We start from the raw sequence: 23,173 nt of genomic DNA, 5'->3' as shown, positions 1-23,173 counted from the left end.
ATGCTATTTTTGAGCACTAATCCTTATCTTTTTATTTTTATTTTGTTTCATGTGATACTATCCGAGTCCTTTTGGACTCCCATCTTCTTCCCCATATTTCTGGTGGGCCGTAAAGGCCCACATCCACTTTCTTCTCTTTCGAATCAGCCTCATTGCCAAGCAGGCGAACAGGTCGAAGGCAACAAATAAGGTTGGCAACTTAAATTACAGGTTTCAGAATGCTGAAAATAAGCAGAAATACAGCTTGTATACACCGATATACAGCTATATACACTGACATACATGGTAAAAACGCAGCAGCCACAGGTTGAGGAACAAAAGAGGGGTTGGAAATTTAAAATACAGGTTGTGGAAGCTCAACAGAAGGCTATACATTAGTATACAACTATGTATACACAATGTGCTTTTGACACAAAATTGGGCCTTGACTCTAGCAGGTCCAAGAAAAAAGGGTCCAAAAACCTACCATTGAAATTATTGCAGGTCCTAGCAGAAAAAATGGGTCCAAAAGACCCCTAAAATGGGCCAAGTCCATGACAGAATTGTAGAATTAGGGCAGGTTGGGCGTAGGCCCAAGATTTTTGATTTTATTTCCTCTCTTATCTTCATTTGCTTATTATGTTCTAACCTTTTTTTATTTAAGTTGGTTTAATTTAATTAAATTCCCAAAGAGATAGTCTTTCTTCTTTTTTATGTTTAAGTGAAATATTTGAGAATTTTGTTTACTTACTTATTAGTTGTTTGCTAAGATAAGAGTTATTTTCCTTAAAATTCCTTATAAATAAAAATGGATTTTTATTACTTAATTAACTTTTCAAGTTAGTCAAATGTTTTAGTCAAGTTGTTGGTCAACCGCACGTTAGCGGATACTTCGAGGGCCTAATACCTTCTCGAAATGTAAATTGAACCCCAAACCCTTTTTCTTATTTCAACTGATTTTATTTTGTCTAAGTTTCTTAATTTCTTTAAAAAATTAAGTGGCGACTCTATTTATTTTGGAAATTCGATTTCTCTTAAATCATAAGTTTGATCGATTTTTCGAAAATAAGTCATTAGTCATTTTTCTTTTATTTATTTTTTTCGAGTAAAACATGGGGTGAGAAAAGAAAAATAGGATAGGGGATTAACAATCTGGAGAATCGAACATTCACCAATAAAGTTAAATTTTGAGGTCGCTAATCAATTGAGATACGATGATTCTAAAAAAAAAAGCAATTAATGTTGAGTATAAAATGAAAAACATAATAATCTTTCATTTGATATCATAATGGTAATAAATAAAAGAAATAAATATATTTTAAAAATAGGTAACAAATTAAATTAAACAGAAGTGGTAATAAAGTAATTTCAATGATAAATAAGAAGAGATTGAAACTTACACATAAATTGCATTTGATGAATACAATTTATGCATTTCTTTCTCAGCTCAATTAAAGTTGAGTACAAAATGAAAAAAATAATTATTTTTTTATATGATAAAAGTAATAAATAAATAAAATAAATATATTTTAAAAATAGTGGACAAATAAAATTAAACGGGAGGGGTAATCAAATAATTTCAACAATAAATAAGATGCGATTGAAACTTACACATAAAACGCATTCGGCGTATCATTGACTTATGAATATTTTTTGAAGAAGAAACCACAACAGTATATATATATATATATGATATCAATACAATATATGGTATTATTTAGTATCAGTTAAATGAAAATTATCAGCCTAAATAAATTAGGGGTATGGGTTGTACATTTATTTTTTGATTGAATGAATATTTCTTAAATTACTTTAGATTGAGGTATGAAAATATAATTAGTTTGAATTTTATGACCCATTTTATTTAGTTTTTCCAATTAATGTTGGGTTACAAACTAATAACAAGTCAAAATGGATTGAATCCTATGCTAACCCATAAGCTAACTGGAGCATAAAGGATTGAAAGATAAACCCAAGCCCAGTGGGTTAGAATTGCGTATCTACAAATTTAATTTTCTTACTACTATATTTTTTTCATAATATATGATTTAACATAATTAGTTTTTTCATGCTAAATAGAGTAACCAGCAGAAGGATGTATAAAATAGTATAGCTTTTTTAAATCTAATTTTAAGGAATTAACCAAGAAAATGCACCAAATATATATATATAATGAGTTTTTTAAATCTCATTTAGACAAAAACTCTTTTTCTAAATCTTAGTGTCCGTTTGAATTGACTTAAAAAAATAGCTTTTAAACCAAAAATATAAAGTTAATCTGAAATGATTTTAAAGTTAAAAAATATTTTTTTGGGTTTTGACTTACTTTAAGTCATTTTAAACCCTGTCAACACTTTCTAAACTTATTTTATGTCATTTTTAACCCTGTCAACAGTTCCTAAACTTATTTTAAGTTTTTTTTTTTTTTTTTTTATATTTGACAAATACCGCCAGAAGTAAAAATTTGTCATAAAATAGGTTTGACTAACTTTTAATGTAATCTAATTTAAGTTTGAAAACTAGTCAAATTAACTTTAAAAAACGCAACATAACAACTAAAAGTGGACAGAAAGAGTATTTGTCATTAATTGAGTCACAATTAAAAGTGGACAAAAAATGTATTTATCATTAATTGAGTCAAACTAGCATTAATTAGTTCTTGAAGTAACACCTATATATACAAGGTACTATTTTGGAGATCGAAATATAATATTCTTCTGAGTTATTCTATATAATTTATCTGCTCTATCAAGGTTGAGATAAAATCTTCATACATCTTATTTTTCCAGGTTTTATTCATGAAATTATACTTTAGTAATTGTTGTTGTTATCTCTTCTAATATGTTGGATTTTCTTTTTAATCTTTTTATTATTTGTTACTAATTTTATAATTGAATGAACTTATTGAATCTTGAAGATACATTTAGTTATGTTATTCAGTTTTTATTCATCTATTTTTAGAACAATTTATATTGATTTACATTTGAATGTATATCTATAAAGTTAGATTTAGTATGTTATTATTATTATGTCTAAGTTAGGAGGATCCTACCTGTCTTTTGATCAAATGGGGAATAATCATCAAAAAATTTTCTTTAATAAAAACACAAAATAAAGCAAGCATATTAAATTTTAACCTTTTATGTTTATAAATCTGTCACAAGTAAGTAAATATACCAACAAGTGTTCATTAACTAGATAGCAATTTAAATATTTATTGCTCCATTTCCCTATTATTATTCACAGTGGTATTTATTACTACTGTATTAGTTTTTTCTACACTAATTTTTACTGATTTACTGTATTTTTTTTTATACTAATTTTTAGTATTATATGATTTGCTTGAATCCAGATAATTTAAAATTGTAGGTACCTGAGTATATTTTTTAAATTTCACTTGTGAAATTATATGGATTCGCCATGAAAAATGGGGAAACTTAGGAATGGTTTTCAGCAAATGCAAATGATGAATTGATCGAATTTTTTTGTACTTTTTGCTGGAAAAATGGCAGGAAATCGTGGAATTAGGTTTTGGTATATGTTTCATCCATGGCCGGAACTGCCAAGGGACACTATACCGGAGAGGAAGGAGGAGCAGGAAGCTCTGAAGTCGTTTTTGAGCCGTCAATGGATAAATTTCCAGTCCATATAATAAGTTGTATATTGGAAAAACTGGATTTGGAATCTGTTTGCACCGCCGCTTGTGTCTCTCCGACTTTCAGTTCCGCCGCCGCACAAGTTTTCCCTTCTTTATCGTCTCTCGATCTTTCCGTACGTCAATTTTTTTTCCTAATTGAATGCCCTAATTTTATTGATGTAGTTAGATAAAATGAGTTAATTAGCAGCCTGATTGAGCAGAATACATATGAAATTAGCAAATTAACAAACACTAGGTGATTTCGTGTGTAGAGTTACTTGCTTTATGTTGTTGGTGGGAGGTGACATGTATTGCATGGAATTAGTCGAGGTACATGCAAGTTTGTTGGTGGGAGGTGACATGTATTGCATGTAATTAGTCGAGGTACATGCAAGTTGTCCCGGACACTATGGTTATCAAAAGATAATAATTTCAATTCAATCATCTCGTGCTAATGTTAAGTGAAATATGTTGTTCCTAGATTATCTAAAATCTTTTGTTGGATTTGTATACTTGATTGATTATTACGAAATGAAATGAGTGTGAATAGAGTGGATTAAAACTCCATGACTTAATGTAGAGGAGATCATTTAATTTAGGATTTAGACGTAGTTGATTGATTATCTTAAGATTGCTTTGACTTCGAGAATTTATTTTGAGTTTATTGCTGGTTGATTTAGATTGACCTATTTCGATGAATCTTAATAGAGTAAAATGCATGTGGAGAATGCGTATTGATGCATAATTGATTGATCATTTAACCATCTTTAGTTTTGCTTATGCAATTTCTACTTCTGGGATGAAATTTTAATACTAGTATCTTTGATTTACAGGGACATTATCTGGATGAAGAAACTCTAAAACAAGTAGTGCGTAGGGTCCAAGGAGCCAATAGTTTAACTATTGATTGCCTCCAACTGAAGAATGACACCTCCATTTTCAATATTCTTGGTGAACATATCGAAGATTTGAGTTTGCTCAAATGTTCCTCTCTGTCTTACCACATTCTTAGTGCAATTAGAGAAAGGTGCCCCAACTTAAGGTATTCTGCCATGTCAAACTTCATCTTTGCTACTTTTGACAATTCATATATATAGGTAATTGTTATAAGATGCTTCACTGGTTTATAAATTCTTGTCGTTGATGTTAAATCTTTACAAGTGGTTGCAATCATTTTAGCAGGGCTTAGAAGGTGTCAATTGCCTCCATTGATGGATGTTCAGAATGTTGTTATCCTGAAATTCTTTCTGCATAAAATGGATTTTATCTAGTTTTAATAGTTCACTTGAGCCATTACATTACAACTTGCTGAAGCTGATTTGTATTGTTTCCTCCCGATATATCTGAAGCAGATTTGTTAATTTGTGAACCAATTCATCTATCTGCTGAATTTGAATTTTTTCTTTGTTGACCCTTCATGGTATCTGAATTCCTTTAGGCTGTTTGGGTATAGAAAACTGCGAACTGTGTTAGCTTTTGTGCTTGGCATTCTTTAATTTCACTTTATATATCCATCTTCAGAAGATGGAACAGTCAAGATAATTAAGTCCATTGTGGTTACACCAACAATATGTTACTTTCATAATCTTGTCATTTATCCCTGGATTTGTTTCCAATGTATGTTTTCTTTTTTTCTCTTTTCCTTTTTCTGAATCAGGTCCTTGCTTATTGAATTTGCTGGGTGTGAAGATCCACAACTTTTCAAAAACAAACTTACAGAAATGCTCCAAAAGTTGACCTTGTTAGAGGTGAAGTATTCTCATCTTTCACATCTCCTTTCTTCTTCAAATTGTCCCCGGTGCCTCTTCAAGCTTATTACTCTTACAACAAAGAGTTTCTTCTTTAGAGAGTCAGTTTTATGATTTTTTTTCCTGTCCTGCAGGTGCTGTCCATAAAAATTCGAGTGACCTACTTTGATGTATTTGATGTACGACCTCTTGAACTATTTCTGCCCAAGAGTTTAAAAAAATTGAAGTTACAACAAACAGAGGGACGCACATTTGTCCATTGGTTAGATAAGATCAGGGATATCCCTTGGTTCAACTTGCAAAGCTTATCTCTTGTCTTGGATGTTATATCAGATAGTCTTCTCATGACAGTTGTGTATTCTCTTCCTCTTTTGGTGGAGCTGGATCTTGAAGACAGACCTTTTATGGATCCAACGGCACTGGACTTGACCAACATTGGAATGCAGTGTGTGCAGTCCTGCAAGCATCTAATTACCCTCGCAATTGTTCGAAGTAGTATGTATTGTTCCACTGCATTTACGAGAGTGGACAATATGGGCATGTTCCTTCTTTCTGAAGGTTGTGGAAGGTTGGAATCAGTGAAACTTGGTGGGTTCGCAAACGTTACTGATGCTGGGTTTTCGTCAATTCTGTACTCATGCCGGAAACTGAAGAAATTTGAAGTGTCAAATTCACGTCTATTATCAGACTTGGTGTTTCATAATATGAGAGGAGTTGCAAGGTCCCTAATTGAATTAAGGTTGTCATCATGCAGGCTTCTAACTAGTGAAGCTTTGGAGGAGTTGTCCTTATTGAGTAAGTTGGAGGTACTTGACACAAGTGGGTGCAGAAGCATTGCAGACCCCTGTCTCTTTGTCATATCAAGTGTTACTACACTCACAAAACTAAACTTAGCAGAAGCTGATATCACCGATAAGGGTCTTGCTTTGCTTGGTATGGGAAACTTGGGCATTACGCAGTTGTGCATCAGAGGCTGTAAGAGAGTAACTGATAAGGGAATTGAGCGTTTATTTCGTGCTGAAGGGAAAATTGGTAAGACGTTATCACTGTTGGATGTCAGTCGCATGCCCGGAATAACTGATGCAGCTATATTTACCATTGCATCTGCTGCTAAAGCATTAACTGATTTAAGTCTAAGGTACTGCTTTCATGTGACTGATGCTGCAGTGAAGATGTTGGTGGATAGACCAAATCACAAGGGTAGTCTACTGCAAAAGCTTGATCTTTTTGAATGTCGAAGTCTGTCTGGTGATTCGATAATGCTACTTATGCACAAGTCTTCTTTCCGTGGTTTGCGCTGGCTTGGTGTTGGAGGTACTCTGTTAGTCGATAAAAGAGACAATTTCTCCACAATATGCAATGTGCGACCCTGGCTGGTTGTGTGTTTTGATGGCTGCGAATTTGGGTGCCATGATGGTTGGCAATTTCATTAACAGAAGGCGGATATTTTAAGAGGAAATTCAACAGATCAAGATGTACCTCATCCTTGGCATCTCAAAGGCTGGCCCCTTTTACATAGTAGTAACATTTCAATTAGGTATCTCCATATTTCAGTAGCACAAGTTAGTGATGCATGTTGGATTGCTTCCTAGGCTGCAACCCATCTTTTGTGTCTCTATGCTTGAGGAAGACTCTGTTTATTTTATTTTAGCCTTCTCCCTTAGTTTAGGCATTATTGTGCTTTATTAGCTCTCTATTGTACTGAACCTTTAGAATTACAAACACCCTGTTAAACCGTTTTAAATGAACCATGATCATTGATCAATTATATTTGCTCTCAGTCGATACTTACTTGTCTGCTGTACTTAATATATGTCTACTTTTATTTTTCAAGTTTGAAAAATCAAGATATAATAATTTTACTATTTTTATACTTATTATTAAAGTAGTATTCATTTCCTAACATTTATATCACAAATTTTAGTAATTAAAAGGGGTAGGTTACAAAGGAACGTAAACATGTACTAGTAATCAGTTTACGTTAAAAAAGGTACAATTAAACAAAGCGCACTTGCCTCAACCACTTTCTGGTATTTCCATAATTGTGTTGTGCCCACAAGAATAGTAGTAGGTAATAATAACATATGGGGAAACTAAAACCAAGGCAAAACAAAAAAAAGTTACTACTTTGATTCCTATATTCCATAACTCGCAAAGATAGGAAATAAAATAAGAGCAAGAAAACAACATCTACTTTCAAATAAAAGCAGTTCGTCCTAGTATGCCTGTCATATGCAGTGTTGAATTTGTACTGCAACCATAAAAAAAAACAAAGACGTTAGATTCTTTATGATTTGGCTCATGGACTTCACGGAATCAGAGATGACCAAGTGCTTGCACTACAAAATTTGTGGTAATACTGGTGACAACTTATTTACCAGCACTTGCACTGTTCCTAATAAACAGTTTTGACAAGCTTAATTGAGAGATAAAGTGACCTTTATGTATAAAATTATCAATTGGAAAGAGGAAAGCCCATGGGTGTATTTAGCATAACCTCACTGCTTCCGTATATCGATTAAATACCTTTTATGAATTCTATTCCTTTTTTTATCAGGTGAGATAACTACTACCTCCGATGAATTTATTTCTCTATTCGCTATGGTCATTAACATTATTATTATTCCACCAAGGTACACTTTAGTCCTAAAAACTATGTTACACTGGAAAATATATCAAGAATGAAAATGAGAAAGAAGAAAGGGGGACAGAAAACTTGATGTTAAAAGCTAGTTGAGCAATTTTTACCAAATCACAATATAACTTATCATGATGATCAAATTAACAAAAAGAAGTTGTAGAAGCCTCAAACATCATACCTAGAGCAGTTGGTGAACATGAGGTAACTAACTAATAATGTGTCGTTATACTCCTGCAACAAAAGAAAGAACATATACAATGATAGAACCAGACAAGCAGTTAGAAAATATTAGGTGCACTACAGCAAATATAAGATCTCTAAGAAGAAACCTAGTGAACTCTAGTGAAGATACACACACACTCATGTATCTGCAACTCTACTGAATAAGCTCAAAATGCACTCACCATCGAGAAATCATCTCTGAATTTCTCCGACTCGATAGTTGGTAATCTTCTTAAAAGACTAGAGACCTGCCTCAAAAGTGAATTATCACAAGGGATATCACCTGCACTCACAGAAACTGCAACATTAAAATCTTTGGATAATTGAAGAAACTCATTAGGAAAACATTTGAGGAGCAGAAATGTCAAGGGAAAAGACATTCCTCTTCACTTATACACAGTTTCTAAGTCTATCAAGCATCTGGATTCACCGGTCCATTTAAGGAAAACTTAACTTTTACTCGAGTTGTATAATATAAATATATAATAAAATTTTATGATGATTAGGTGCGTCTCCCAGTTAAAGCACTTCCTTCACAATCAATTTAAATGTAATTTCAAGTCCCAACAAGTTCTAGGTACCTTTTTGCATTGCAAGCAGATAGTGATGTAGCACTCTAATTCTGCTATTCACATCTTAATGGCAGTATGTATGCCAGTGAGGTGGGCAGCCACTGTAGAAAACAGAACATGTAAGTCCTAGACAAGCTCTGCCATTGTTGGTAGTGAAGAAGATAAAATAGCAGATGATTCTAGTTTTGTTAAGCACTGCTGCAAGCTTGGAATTGCAAAAAGAAAAAAGAAAAAAAAAGAGGAAGTTAATGGTGCTCACACTGAGTTGCAGCAGAACCTCCATCAGATGGTTTAAGATGAGCAACATGATCAACAGAAATCCGTTCAGCTTCAACAGTCTAGCAAGCAATGAGATATTTGAAAAGCACAAAGGATTTGATTAAGGTGCTCCCAAGAACTAGTTGACAAGACAAAAAAAATTGGTAAGACTGTACCACTATCTGGTAGCTTGCTTGGACAAAAATAAGTTGTGGGATGCCATCAATGGTACCAACAAACAGTTTCAAATAAAAATATTAGGCACCAAAAGAACTTATTTCACAAAAACAGCTGCAGCTAGATGATGTTAATAGATATATTTTATTCTAACAGGGACAACAAGACAAATTTCTGCCAATAAAAGTTGCCACATTGATTTCAGATATTCGTCATAGAGCAGTGGTCATATTGACTATATACGCACCACTTTCATAGATAGTAAGTGGCAGGTCCTTCTGTGCATGATTGATAGAAGGATTGAGAAGCAAGTACACAGGACTTTCATTGATATCCATGAACTGATACAAAGAAACATATAACAAGGTTATTTGTTGCCAAAGACATAATATTCTTATTGTGGATGGACAATAACTAGGGAAAGAAATACAATCTATTAGAAAGATAGGCAAATTAATCATCTCCAAATAAAGTAATATTTGAATCACTGGCCTTGACTACCTTCGCAAACAAAAGAAGAAGTTACAATAGCCCTACTCCACTAAATAATGATTGAGACAATGAAACATCAATAGCATTTTCTTTCCTCTTGTAATTCTGATGTTCAAAGATATATGATCAAATCATTCCCCATAGAGAGTATAATACTGGGGCATCTCGGATAAACTGATCTTCTTGTGATAGTTTTCAAGGCACTAAATCATCCAAAGGTTATGGAACAGGTGTCAGCACCTCTTCTTCACTGTGATACTAAAACCATTTGAGGAAGAAAATACAGAGAATATGACTCGATAATCTTTTTTATATACAAGTATTTATGTAACACATGCTTGATATGCTACCAATTCTCCACCTCCTATTACAATTTTTTCTTCACCTCTACCTACCACAAGTGAATTGAAAAGGCAGCCATTTGTTTCTTGAAAAGACACGATTTTTACTACTAAATATTATTTAACTTCCTGAATAGCACCATTCTATAGAATTTATAGTCATCTTTTCCCTTTTACCAGATTACCATCCTCTCTTTCGCACACAGAAAAGTACGAGTTACCTTGAGTTCTATCTTTCTCCTCTAAATTAACAAGCAAAAAGAACAGAAAGTGATAAATAAGTTTGAAAACAAAAGGAATTAAATAAGGCGTTCAAATACAAGTTTCTGTCATGGCCTTGGGCCTAATTAATGTCCAATAAGTAGTTATAACTACCGGGTGAAAGCTATGACTCAGATTAGATGTAGATTAATGAAGTTAGAGGGTAGAGATGCAGCCACGTCATCAGAAGCCAACTCAGCACAAGTCACACTTTTAACAACCAATCTAGCAGAGGATAAGTATAACGAAAATTTGGTATTTTCTTCTCCCACTTCTCTTCTTCTTCTCTCGGATCTCTTCTTCTCTTTCTTCCTCATCTTTTCTCTTCTAATCCTAAACTCCTTCTGTTCTGCAGATTGTGGACTCATCAATGGCTGTTGTAGTGGCTTAGTTCAATTCCATTTACTTTAGTTTTAATTGTCTTTCATTTCCAAGTTGATTAATAGAAAATTGTCCCAAAAAATTCCATAGTTCCATTTAATTTTTGCAAGTTAACTGTTCGATTTAAGGCCAAGTCATAACAATTGGTATCAGAGCCAGGCTTCGCTCAACTTGTGAAGGTGAAAATGGCTGAAGGGACTAGGATGAAGCTGCTAGATGATAAGTTGTTGCGTTATGACGAAATTTTGGGAGATCTCACTACAGCTTGCAGGGAACTCAACGAAACTCAAACTGGAATCAGGGGAACTTTGGAGCTTATTTTGGATCGTTTGACAGCTCTAGAGAGAGCACCAGCCAAAGCTCCTGAAGGCGCTTTTCCAGTTAGAGATGGGCTGCTACCAAATCCCATACAGGAAGCTAGGGCCAGATTGCCAATTCCACCTCCAAAATGGGAACTACCAAGCTTCGACGGGAACGAACCTAAGGTATGGTTGCGTAAGTGTGAAAAGTACTTTAACCTATATAGAACTGCTGATAATCAAAAGGTAGAGGGAGCTGCACTCTATTTGAATGGGCTTGCTGAGACATGGTATAATTCACTTGTTTTGGATAGATGAGTAGTTACTTGGGCTGAATTTAAGGTGGAACTCTGTGTGAGATTTGGGGAGGCAGATGTTGAAGATACAGTTGAGGAATTTAATAAGCTATCTCAAATAGGAACTGTAGATGAATTCCTTGGCAAGTTTGAAGATCTGAAGGCCCAGATGATAGTAAAGAACCCAGCCTTGAATGAGGCTCATTTTCTGTCAAGTTTTATTGGAGCTTTGAAAGAAGAAATCAAGTTTGGGGTTCAAATGTTTAAGCCAGTGACATTAAGAGCAGCTATAGAGCAGGCTAGACTACAGGAGAAAGCAATCGAAGTAGCTCAAAAGAAGAACGTGATGACGACTAAAACTTCCAATCAGGTGGGAGGGTCTAGTTCTACAAAAAATGCTATGGGAAGTAATCCAATTCCTACTGCAGCTAGTGGTTCAAATTACTCCAACTATGCTGCTGTGAACAACCCTCGACCAAACACTTTTAGGTTGACCCCAGAAGTGTATGAATACAGAAGGAGCAACAAGTTATGTTTCAGGTGTGGAGAGAAGTATTACCCAGGACACAACTGTAAGGCTAAGCAGTTGAATTGCATGAGGGGCAAAGAAGAGGCCATACTCCTAGATGAAATAGAGGTACATGAACCACCGGATCTTATCATTGAAGGAGAAATACAACAGGAGGTTATGGAGGCCATATGTTTGAGTGCCTTGTCTGGTAGTAACCAAGAAGTAAATGCTATCTTAGTCAAAGGATCAGCTAAGAATAGGATCCTTGCAGTACTAATAGACTCAGGAAGCACACACAGCTTCATAGATGAACAAGCTGTGAGTTAAACTGGTTATGTAGCTGAATATAGTTCCCCAATGAAAGTTACTATTGTTGATGGTAACTATGTGATGTGTCACACGAGTTGTCCTGGTTTTAGCTGGAAAATGGGAGGTAAATCGTTCAAGGAAAACTTGAGAATTATCAAATTGGGAGGTTGTGATTTGGTACTGAGAAATGATTGGATGAAGAAAAATAATCCAACCAAGTTTGACCATGAGAAAAAGGTGTGTAACCATTGTTAGAAAAAGTAATAAAATAGTACTACATGCTATACCAGTGGAGGGTAGCTTGAATATGATTAGTGGCAATGCAATGAGCAAGCTCATCAAGAAGGGCCAAACCTTGATAGCTCATTTGTTCATATTAGGAGGAGAACCAGAACTTGAACATGAGAGGGTAGATGATGCTATACAGGAAGTGATTGATAAGTATCAAGCAGTATTTGTGGAACCAAAGGCCTTACCTCCGGTGAGACAACTAGATCATGCCATTAACTTAAAGCCTGGAGCTTCGCCAGTGAGTTTAAGGCTCTACAGGTATAACCACAATCAAAAGGAGGAATTAGAGAAACAAGTAGCTGAGATGCTCACCAATGGAATTATTAGTCATAGCCAATCTCCGTTTTCTTCACCAGCTCTTTTGGTTAAGAAGAAGGATGACACCTAGAGGTTTTGTGTATATTACAGAGGTTTAAATGAGCTCACAGTAAAGGACAAATATCCCATTCCCATTGTTGATGACCTTTTAGATGAATTGCATGGAGAAATAATTTTTTCTAAGATAGATCTCAGGGCAGGCTACCATCAAATTAGAATGAAAGCTGAAGATGTTTACAAGATTGCATTCAGGACTCATATGGGACATTATGAGTTCAAGTTTATGCCCTTTGGCTTGACCAATGCCCCTGCCACTTTCCAAGCTTTGATGAATCAGGTATTTCAGTTGTACCTCAGAAAGTTTGTTTTAGTATTTTTTGATGACATTCTCATTTACAGTAAATCATTGTCTGAGCATGTGGGATACTTATTGCTGGTATTCAGCACCTTAGTGTCTCATTCCTTATATGCGAAAAGATCCAAGTGTTCTTTTGGACAGCCTAAGGTAGAATATTTGGGACATGTGATCAATGCTAAAAGAGTGTCCACTAACCCTAACAAGGTAAGAGCTATGGAAGAATGGCCTACTCCTAGAACTGTGAAGGCTTTGATGGGTTTTCTAGGTTTAACAGGTTATTACAGAAAGTATGTGGCAAATTATGGGAGCATAAGTAGATCATTGTCTGATTTATTGAAGAAGGATGCCTTTGTCTGGAGTGAAGAAGCGGATCAAGCTTTTGTAGCACTTAAAAGAGCCATGTCTACTACACCAGTGTTGACTTTACCATATTACAATGAGGAGTTTGTAGTGGAAACTGATGCATGCTATTCAGGGATTGGAGCTGTACTCTTGCAAAAAGGAAAACCAATAGCCTACTTCAGTAAAGTGTTGGCAATGAAGCATAGAGATAAGTCCATTTATGAGAAGGAGTACCTGGCTTTGCTGAATGTTGTCGAAAAATGGAGACATTACATTCAGTACAAGCATTTTGTGGTCAAAACTGACCATTATAGCCTCAAATACTTGCTTGAACATAAGGTCACTACAGCAGTGCAACAAAGAGGTCTAACCAAACTTTTGGGATTGGATTATGAGGTGCAGTACAAAAAAGGGGCAGCGAATAGAGTTGCTGATGCACTCTCAAGACAACAAGGAGATAGTTTGAAAGAAGAAGGTCAGTTAAATGTCATTAGCATGACAATTCCATTATGCGTGCGGGATATTACTACAAGTTATGAAGGTGATTCTATGGCCATGAAACTCATTACACAGCTGACTGTGGATACTACTGGCCCTAAATGATGGCAATTTCTCTAAGGAGTGTTAAGGAGAAAGGGGAAGGTCTGTGTTGGTTCCAATGGGAACCTTAGACAACAATTAATACAAAGTTTTCATGCTTCTAACTTAGGGGGGCACTCGGGCCAACTTGGAACTTTAAAAAAGTTGTCTCTCATGTTCTTTTGGCCCTTGATGAAACAAATTGTGGTACAATTTGTATCTGAATGTGAAATATGACACATAAATAAGGATGAGAATGTTCCATATCCAGGGTTGCTTCAACCCTTGCCAATCCCTAATCAATCCTGGAGGCATATAAGTTTGGATTTTAATGAAGGCTTGTCTAAGTCCTTAGGAAAGGATGCCATTTTTGTTGTAGTTGACAGATTTACTAAAGGTGCTCATTTCTTAGCCCTATCACACCCTTTTACTGCTCTACAGGTAGCTACTAAGTTCTGGAAGAGAGTACACACTCTTCATGGTCCGCCTGAGTCTATTATATCTGATCGAGACAAGATCTTTCTCAGTAATTTTTGGCAAGCTTTCTTTAGGTTGAGTGGCACTCAACTCTTATATAGTTCTTCCTATCATCCTCAAACAGATGGGCAAACTGAGAGAGTTAACAAGTGCATAGAAAATTACTTACAGTGTATGACTAGCCACATACCTCATCAGTGGAAACAATAGCTTCACCAAGCTGAGTGGTGATATAATACCAACTATCACACTAGCCTCATGTGTAGTCCCTTTGAAGCTTAATATGGTTATTCTCCCCCTCAACTATCTATGGGACCACTGCTGGATAATGTTGTGCCTGCTGCTGAAGATTTGGTTATGAAGAGGCAACAAATGCAGCAAATTATTAAGGATAACTTATGCAAGGCCCAAGAAAGGATGAAGCATTATGCTGATTTGCATAGATCAGAAAGAGAGTTTCAAGTTAGTGATCTGGTATATCTCAAACTCCAACCATACAAGCAGTCCTCTATTGCTTTGAGAAAAAATTTGAAGCTCAGCTCTAAATACTATGGTCCATACAAGATTTTGGCTAAGATTGGCCCTGTGGCTTATAAGCTAGAGCATCCCTCTACTTCCAGGGTGCGTCCAGTGTTCCATGTATCCTTACTTAAGAAAAAGATTGGAGCTAAGAAATTGGTTCAATCAACTTTGCCTAGTACCGGAGATGATGGACAAATTTTTGTTAAACCAGTGGTTGTATTGCGACGACAGAATACAAATGGTGAAACATAATAATGTGGCATGTGTAAAAGTACTTATCCAATGGTCAAACCTTCCCCCCGAAGATGCCACGTGGGAAGACTATCATTTTATCAAGTATAAGTTTCCAGATTTTGCTATTAATCCTTGAGGACAAGGATGCTTTGGAGAGGGAGGAATTGTCATGGCCTTGGGCCTAATTATTGTCCAATAAGTAGTTATAACTACCGGGTGAAAGCTACGGCTCAGATTCGATGTAGATTAATAAAGTTAGAGGGTAGAGATGCAGCCACGTCATCAGAAGCCAACTCAGCACAAGTCACACTTTTAACAACCAATCTAGCAGAGGATAAGCATAACAGAAATTTGGTATTTTCTTCTCCCACTTCTCTTCTTCTTCTCTCAGATCTCTTCTTTTTTTTCTTTCTCATCTTTTCTCTTCTAATCCTAAACTCCTTTTGTTCTGCAGATTGTGGACTCATCAATGGTTGTTGTAGTGGCTTAGTTCAATTCCATTTACTTTAGTTTTAATTGTCTTTCATTTCCAAGTTGATTAATAGAAAATTGTCCCAAAAAATTCCACTGTTCCATTTAATTTTTGCAAGTTAACTATTCGATTTAAGGCCAAGTCATAACAGTTTCCGGAGATGTTAAGAATTCACAGCTTTGTGAATAAGCATATCTGATTCTTGTGCATCACTCCCCGATGAATACCATCCAGTACATAAAAGTTAGGGAAAACCTTCTTATCTGCACAAAACTCCCAACTCAAGTATTATGAGCTACAAACGTAACTGTAAGTAGAATTTTAACTATCAAGTTATCAAAAATCAGCTACAAGCTATTGTTAGTCTTAAACATAACTTGGTAATTGTCTATCTGAAGCATAGGTTGATACCTCAACAAAATAAGACAACTAACCTGCCACAACAGATCAAACACTGCTACAATTGAATAAGATAAACTCACGAAAGGATATAAAATTCAATCTCAACTTAATTCGAGTAGCAATATGGATGATGGATCATGTGTATGCTCTATTCGAACTCATATCATTCTAATACAGAATAATTTGCCTTTTAAAACCAAATTAATGATTTTCTTAAACTGGAATTGTGAATTCTAAAGGTGAAGAAAACTCACAGAGCTCCTGTTTCTTTTCGAGGAAAGCGCGGTCGAGGGAGTGAGTAGCGGGATCATAGAGGAGTTCGAAGCTGTTGAAAATCTCGACAGTACTACCACTCTGTATGCCTATGACACAGCTGAAAACCCTAGGCGGTACGAAAGGTGAATCAACACCGTTGGTTACTGCATCGCTTGTGTCATACGCATTTTGGTTTAAACTTTGTAAGAGTCCGATAGAGGTCTATGAACAAAATGGAGACTCGGAAAAGAATGAAGAAATTTCTGAAAAAGAAGAGACACATAATGTTGTTGTTGGATCTGCGCAAAAAGAAACTGAAAACCATGGAGAAGAAAACAGAAACAGAGATATACAGTATCATGTAGATTTGGCAATTCTGACCTCCATGTCTGAGGATAACCGTTCTACCGAAGATGGTTTCCTTGAAAACTCCATGTCTGAGGATAACCGTTCTATTGAAGAGGATAACCATTCTACTGAAGATGCTTTCCTTGAAAACTCCATGTCTGAGGATAACCGTTCTACTGAAGATGCTTTCCTTGAAAAGCACTTTAGGTATGTACGAGGTATATACTTAAAGTTTTCCAAGGGTGATATAGCTGGAAAGATAATATCTCTGGAAAGACGTTTTAACGAGGTGATGAATGAGCATGGAAATGATCCCCAAATGGATCGTTGCATCGAATGAATCATTTTCAAATTTTCGAAAATGATATGAGGATCCAAGAAATAGGTTTATGATTGTCAGATTTATTTTTGGTCGAACTTTCTACACAATTTCTGTGATTAGAAACTGATGTTAGGGAGTAGGTTACCAGACTAATTTTAGTAAGTGAATCGGATGTACGTTCTGTTAATACAAGATGCTTGATGATTTTAGTAAGTGTCTGAATAGTAACATATTCCCTAATTCCATAACATCAAAAAATCATCGAGCATCTTGTATTAACAGAACGTACATCAGATTCACTTATTAAAATCAGTTTGGTAATCTATTCCCTAACATCAGTTTCTAATTACAAAATTGTGAAGCAATTTCTTTCACAATTTCTACCAAAAATAAATCTGACAATCATAAACCTATTTCTTGGATGCCCACATCATTTCCAAAAATTCAAAAATGATTCTTTCGACGCAACGATCCATTTGGGGATCATTTACATGCTCATTCATCACCTCATGTAATGACCCGGACCCGAAAGGTTATTTTTTATAGTTTTGAATAGTCATTTATCTATAGTTAATTAAGTTGTGAATAATTTGTTTATTATTAAAAAAATAATGGACCAAATCTGAAATATTAAAATAGGTGAATAGGAATGTTACTTTTAATGCATAAAGTAATTTAGAAAAGAAAATAAAGAGTAGCGGAAAGAAAACTGACCTGTAGTGGCGTCAACTAACGAGTGCAGGTATGTGGTTCTCATAAATGGAAAATTGTTGATTTATTCCTGCATGCACTCAATATTATAAATATATATGTAGGAATGTTAGTATATGATGGGTAGAAAGAGAAAGAAGAATTGATTTAAGGTCTTGAAATTAATTGAGTTATCTACTTTAGGATTATTAGTTATTTTATAATTATTTGGTTACTGTAAAAATCCAAGCATGGGCTATGATTGCCTGGGGATATGATCCAATATACATTAGAAAATTTGGATGCAGACTAGTAGGTCTGCGAATTATTTTTATTATTATTTTTTTCGTAAACTACCGATCCCAGATTTGTCTCTTATTTTCTTTTCTTATTGTTACATTACAATTTAGGTTTTTATATTCTATATTGGGATTGCAATGGAATGAAACCTGTAGTATAGTTTTGTTAATTGGGTTGAAACATAAATTAAATAAATAAATCAAAAGGGTGAGAATTGAATAGTTGTCAGTACGTTGTTGAAGGGAAATTTGGAGTGAAAATATAGTGGGTGTGATTGTTATTAATGGCATTATTTAATCATTATAATTTATTGGGATTTAGTGAGTTTTTCATGGTTCTGCAATGAATTTGCGTGACCGGTTAGATTTCACATAGTTAGTTGTTCTTATTTTAAGTATCATATTATAAATTAAATATTGGATTACCGAATTGTATAAATATCATTAGACTTGTGATATTGGAGAAATTGAAGCTTAACCCTAGGCTTGAAACTTGATTATGAATTTGGGTGAGTTTTTGGGTCTAGGCTAAACCTATAATAATGTGAGTGTTGTTAGCTTCGAAATCTTATTGTGAATATGTACTTGAATAGATTGCATTGATTTGGAAGCTCAACGTAAAGGGAAGGCTCAAGTCTCAGAGTGATTGTTCGGTTATTTGAAGCAAGTGAATTTCTAAACCCTTGTTAAGCGTATGAAATTCGCGTATTTCCTTGTGGTATATGTTTGGGAGTAATGTGATCAATTGTTTGTGTGATGTGTTGAGAATTGTTTGAAAGACTTGTTGAATCATTGTTGAAGTTGTATCATGATTGTGTTGTTGTGAATTGTGCAATGTTATGAAAATGGTCATCTCCTAATTATTTGTGTGAACATGTCATTTGCATTGTTCTGAGACATGGTTGTGACAAGTGTTATGTGCATTGAGAAAGAATAAGAAATTAAAGAGGATGTACCATTTCGAGGGACGTATCGCACGCCGCGATGGATACTATATTTCGAGGGACGTGTCGCGCGCCGCGATGGATATTATATTTCGAGAGACGTATCGCGCCCCGCGATAAATGCATGGACAGATATGTCCCCCATGGGTCCCGGACTGAGAGACAGCGGGTGTGTATCATTAGGTCAGACATGCATCACTATACTTGACATTGCATTTCATTGCATTGCATTATTTTTATTATTGATGAACTTGATCTTGTGTGTTGCTGATCTTATGAGTGCCTTTTCTGTGAAACTTGTTATTGATGAATATTGAGTTGTTATTAAGAATATATAATCTGTTAGAGTGCTGTTGTTGAGCTGTATGCTTTGTAAACTGTGAATTATTAGGTTGGACTGGTTTTATGCAGGTTGTAGCTATGGAGGTTAGGATGGGGTGTAAGGAGTACCCGTATTTTGTACCCTTAGCTTGTGTTTAGAGGTTTGCTTGTTGAGTACCGTGTGGTTTGGTACTCACCCCTTGCTTCTATAATCTTTTGTAGGTTACGAGCCTGGATCTTCGTGATACCTTCCATTCTCTTCGTTTCCAAGGCTTTCTATGGAGATCTGAGAGGTAGTTGTTTGTCATCTCAGCGAACCTTCTTACTCCTGTTTATGATTGTGTTTTTATTTGAAAGACAACATCATTTGAGACTTGCGTATTTTATTTCAATTATAGTATTTACATTAGAGGCTTGTGCACGTGACAACCAGGTTTTGGGGATTGAATTAAGTTGACTTGTTTTCATAATAGTAATTGTTATTGAACTTTGCTTTATTTCCGCACTTTATAGAAATGATTGGGTTTTAGGCTAACTTGTCTTGGTGGGATACGACGAGTGCCATCACATCCATTTTTGGGTCGTGACATCGTTGAAACGTCTTTTCAGAGATATTATCTTTCCAGCTATATCACAAGTGAAAAATATTAAGTGGGAAAATATACCTCGTACATACCTAAAGTGCTTTTGAAGGAAAACATCTTCAATAGAACGGTTATCCTCAGACATGGAGTTTTCAAGAAAAGCATCTTCAGTAGAACGATTATCCTCTTCAGTAGAACAGTTATCCTCAGACATGGAGTTTTCAAGGAAAACATCTTCAGTAGAACAGTTATTCTCAGACATGGAGGACAAAATTGCCAAATCTACATGATACTGTATATCTCTGTTTCCGTTTTCTTCTCCATGGTTTTTAGTTTCTTTTTACGCAGATCAAGCAGCAACATAATGTGCCTCTTCTTCTTCAGAAATTTCTCCATTCTTTATCGAGTCTCCTTTTTGTTCCTAGACCTCTATCCGACTCTTACAAAGTTTAAACCAAAATGCGTATGATACAATTGGTGCAGTAACCACGATTTCATGGGCAACCAATTCTGAAAATTCGAGAGCAAATTTGTCGTTGTACGCAAGGGCTATCTTCTCATAGAATAAATGGTATTTCGTCTTGGCACCAGCAACTTGTTCGCACAGAATAACTTCTCGCTGTATAATAAAAGATGACTGTTAGAAAAAAATAATAATCAACAAAGAAGAGACGATTAGAATTGATTACCTCAGTCAGTTTAGCACAAAGTTGTTTCAGATGCTTGACTGCCGCTGATTGAAATTTATCTATCACAAAATCGGTAAGTGATCCACTCGCCATTGTTGCTTTCAAGATTTCTTGCAAAGGAGAAGTGATGAAGAAGAAGACCCTTAGGGTTATTTAGAACAGTATTTGTAAGGAATGTAAAAAGTTTTATTTTGAGCAAGGTACAATAAACTTGTAAATTCAATTAAATAAACTAAAAAATTGTATTGAAAATGGAACAGAGCAGTAAAAAAAGTAATTTTGTATGTTGTATGCCAATTATTCGTACTCATATAATTTCATTTTAACTTTTGATTAAGCGAAAAAAGGTGTATTCTAAACTGGATTTTGTATTTCAAAAATTGTATTCTAAAGTCATTTCTTAATTGTTCATCAAATTAATTATTCACTTTTATTTTTAACTTTTGATTTAAACAAAAGTTGTATTCTATACTGATTTGTATTTCAAAAATTTCTTCCCAAACAGAAAAATAAAATTTAAGCGAATTCACTTCAACAGAAATTGAGTAGTATCAATAAAAATTTAATAATTGATATTGGAGAATTTGATTAAGAAGAGGGATGAGTGCTATGCGTTTATTTTTAAAATTTTAACTTATGAGAATTTTAAGTGATATGTTTTTTTTAAAAAATATTATCTCCCCTAAATTTCTCATTTCTGTTATTATATAAGTGTATTCTTTTAATTAAATTAAATAAAAAAATATAAATCAAATACATAACAAACTAAAATATTGACATTTTTAATAAAAATTGAAAGTGTGGCTAAGGGGTCCTATTAAATTCTAAAATATTTTGACAACTTGAAAAATTTCCCAATAAATTATTAGGGGCCTGATTGGGCCACTATAGCAGAAGCAAAAGTTTTTCAATCAAACTTTTAATAGATTGTCATTTGAAGTTTATGGGTTTATAGTTCTTATGTTGATTTCATGTTAAAACTACTCTAATAATGAGGTGTATTTTAGAATCCTCTTTTCAACGCCACCGAGTTTGCTAAGTTTCGAGTTCAGATGAGGGAGATATGCCCATTTGAAGTCAGTTTGTCCAGTTAAGGAAAGTTACCCGAAATTATGAGTGGTATTTTGGTCTTTTCCTTACCCCTTCAGATTAAAACGTTTTTAGTAAATATTTTGGGGTCAAATTTGATTTGGATCAGTTTTACAAATCCTAGTTTACGTTTAGGGATTTAGAAGAGAGTTCAAGAAGCGAAAAGATGAGAAAAGAGGAAAGGTTCAAGACGTTCGTTAGGATTCGTGAGATTTGTCGAGGATTTTCGCCATATTAAGGTATATAAGTTTTCATAGTGTTGCGTTCGTTCACCCACACACCAATCATGATTTACATATTTGAATTTCATCCATAAGATTTGAAATGTTGAGTTCTTGATGAGTTTTTGATAAGTGTTCTTGAAGTATTGCTTTCGTTCTTGAATTAGGATGGGTTTGATGAGTGTTTGAGATAAAAGTATGAGTTTCAGAGTTGTTTTTGAGTAGATTCTCGTGTACTTGTATTAGGTAATTGAATCTAAGGATTTGAGAAAAGAAATTGATTCTAGACAAGTTAGCGTCAGAAAACAAGAAGAAAAATTCGTCGGAAAGTTCTGGGGGAGAAGTGGCCCGGCGCGCCCCAGATGCGCCAGAGGGTCTAGGGTGGCGCGCCTGCAATGCGCCAGGGTCGCCTGCCCCCACCCTTTTTCCATCGTTTGCTCCGTTTAAGTCCTTTTAAAGTATACCTTTACTCCCTATTGATTCTAAATACTCTAAACTACATCTAAACATCGAGAGATAATCCATAACATGAATCATAACCTTGAATTCATAATTCAAATTCAACGTAGAGTTAAGAGTTAAGTCTAGAGAGTTCTTTCGAGTCATTTTGAAAAGTCTTTTACAATCTTTTAAAACTTGTTTCAAGACTTGAGTACCTGAGTATGAGGATGCGTAAAGTTGAGTTTCATTTTCAAAATGAATATATGGGAACTAAGTATTCCCAAGAGTAAATGTTTTTACATTTAAGATAAGGAGAAAACTTTGATTTCCAAATGAGTTATGAGGAGTTTTGAGTACTATCTCTTTTAAGAGTAATATTTTGAGTAATAATCTCAAACTTGAGGATGAGGAAATGTTTTAAACATATGAGCTAAGTTATATTTTATGAGTAGTATTGAGCGCCGATATGGGGACGAGTTCAGATAACTCAGAGTCCTCATAACTGGAAATCGGAATAATGTATAAAGTAGGTGGATTATTGGTAAAAGTAACTTAGGTTTTAAAAGCTCCATCTTCAACAAAGAGTTGACGATTCTCTCGTGCCCTTTAAATATGATATTATTAAGGACATGTTTGGATCAACTTATAAAAAGTAATTTATAAGTCAAAAGTTAAAACTCATAAGTAGATGGTATTCTATTTTTCAATTTTTAAATTTTTTTTTGACCTAAAGTGGGTGCTTAAAACTTAAAAGCACTTTATAATCTTTCCAAACACCTTTAATACTAAAAAAACTACTTAAAAATAAAAAACATCTAAATATTAGTCAATTCAAATGACACTAACTAATT

The 23,173-nt window shown here is 34.6% G+C and overlaps 2 protein-coding genes and 1 pseudogene across 2 annotated transcripts in view; 1 reads left to right on the top strand and 2 right to left on the bottom strand.

The window, feature by feature from the left end:
- LOC125875684 (THO complex subunit 3) overlaps nt 1-22,321 on the bottom strand; it is a 163,179-nt gene extending 140,858 nt beyond the window's left edge. Inside the window, exon 1 of the mRNA XM_049556702.1 lies at nt 22,316-22,321. The gene's annotated coding sequence lies outside the window, so the exon portion shown is untranslated. The remainder of the gene's footprint in view (nt 1-22,315) is intronic.
- Nucleotides 3,390-7,147, top strand: LOC125875677 (F-box protein At-B). Its single transcript, XM_049556695.1, has 4 exons — nt 3,390-3,750; nt 4,450-4,658; nt 5,274-5,364; nt 5,499-7,147. The coding sequence occupies exons 1-4, from the start codon at nt 3,529-3,531 to the stop codon at nt 6,795-6,797; spliced, it is 1,821 nt and encodes a 606-aa protein (XP_049412652.1). The 5' UTR covers nt 3,390-3,528; the 3' UTR covers nt 6,798-7,147.
- Nucleotides 7,058-16,761, bottom strand: LOC125877682 (COP9 signalosome complex subunit 6a-like; annotated as a pseudogene).
- Nucleotides 22,322-23,173: the final 852 nt, after the last annotated feature.

The sequence above is a fragment of the Solanum stenotomum genome, chromosome 9 (genome assembly GCF_019186545.1).
Source record: "Solanum stenotomum isolate F172 chromosome 9, ASM1918654v1, whole genome shotgun sequence".
Taxonomy (NCBI): Eukaryota; Viridiplantae; Streptophyta; class Magnoliopsida; order Solanales; family Solanaceae; genus Solanum; species Solanum stenotomum.
This window is presented reverse-complemented; position numbering and strand designations above follow the sequence as displayed.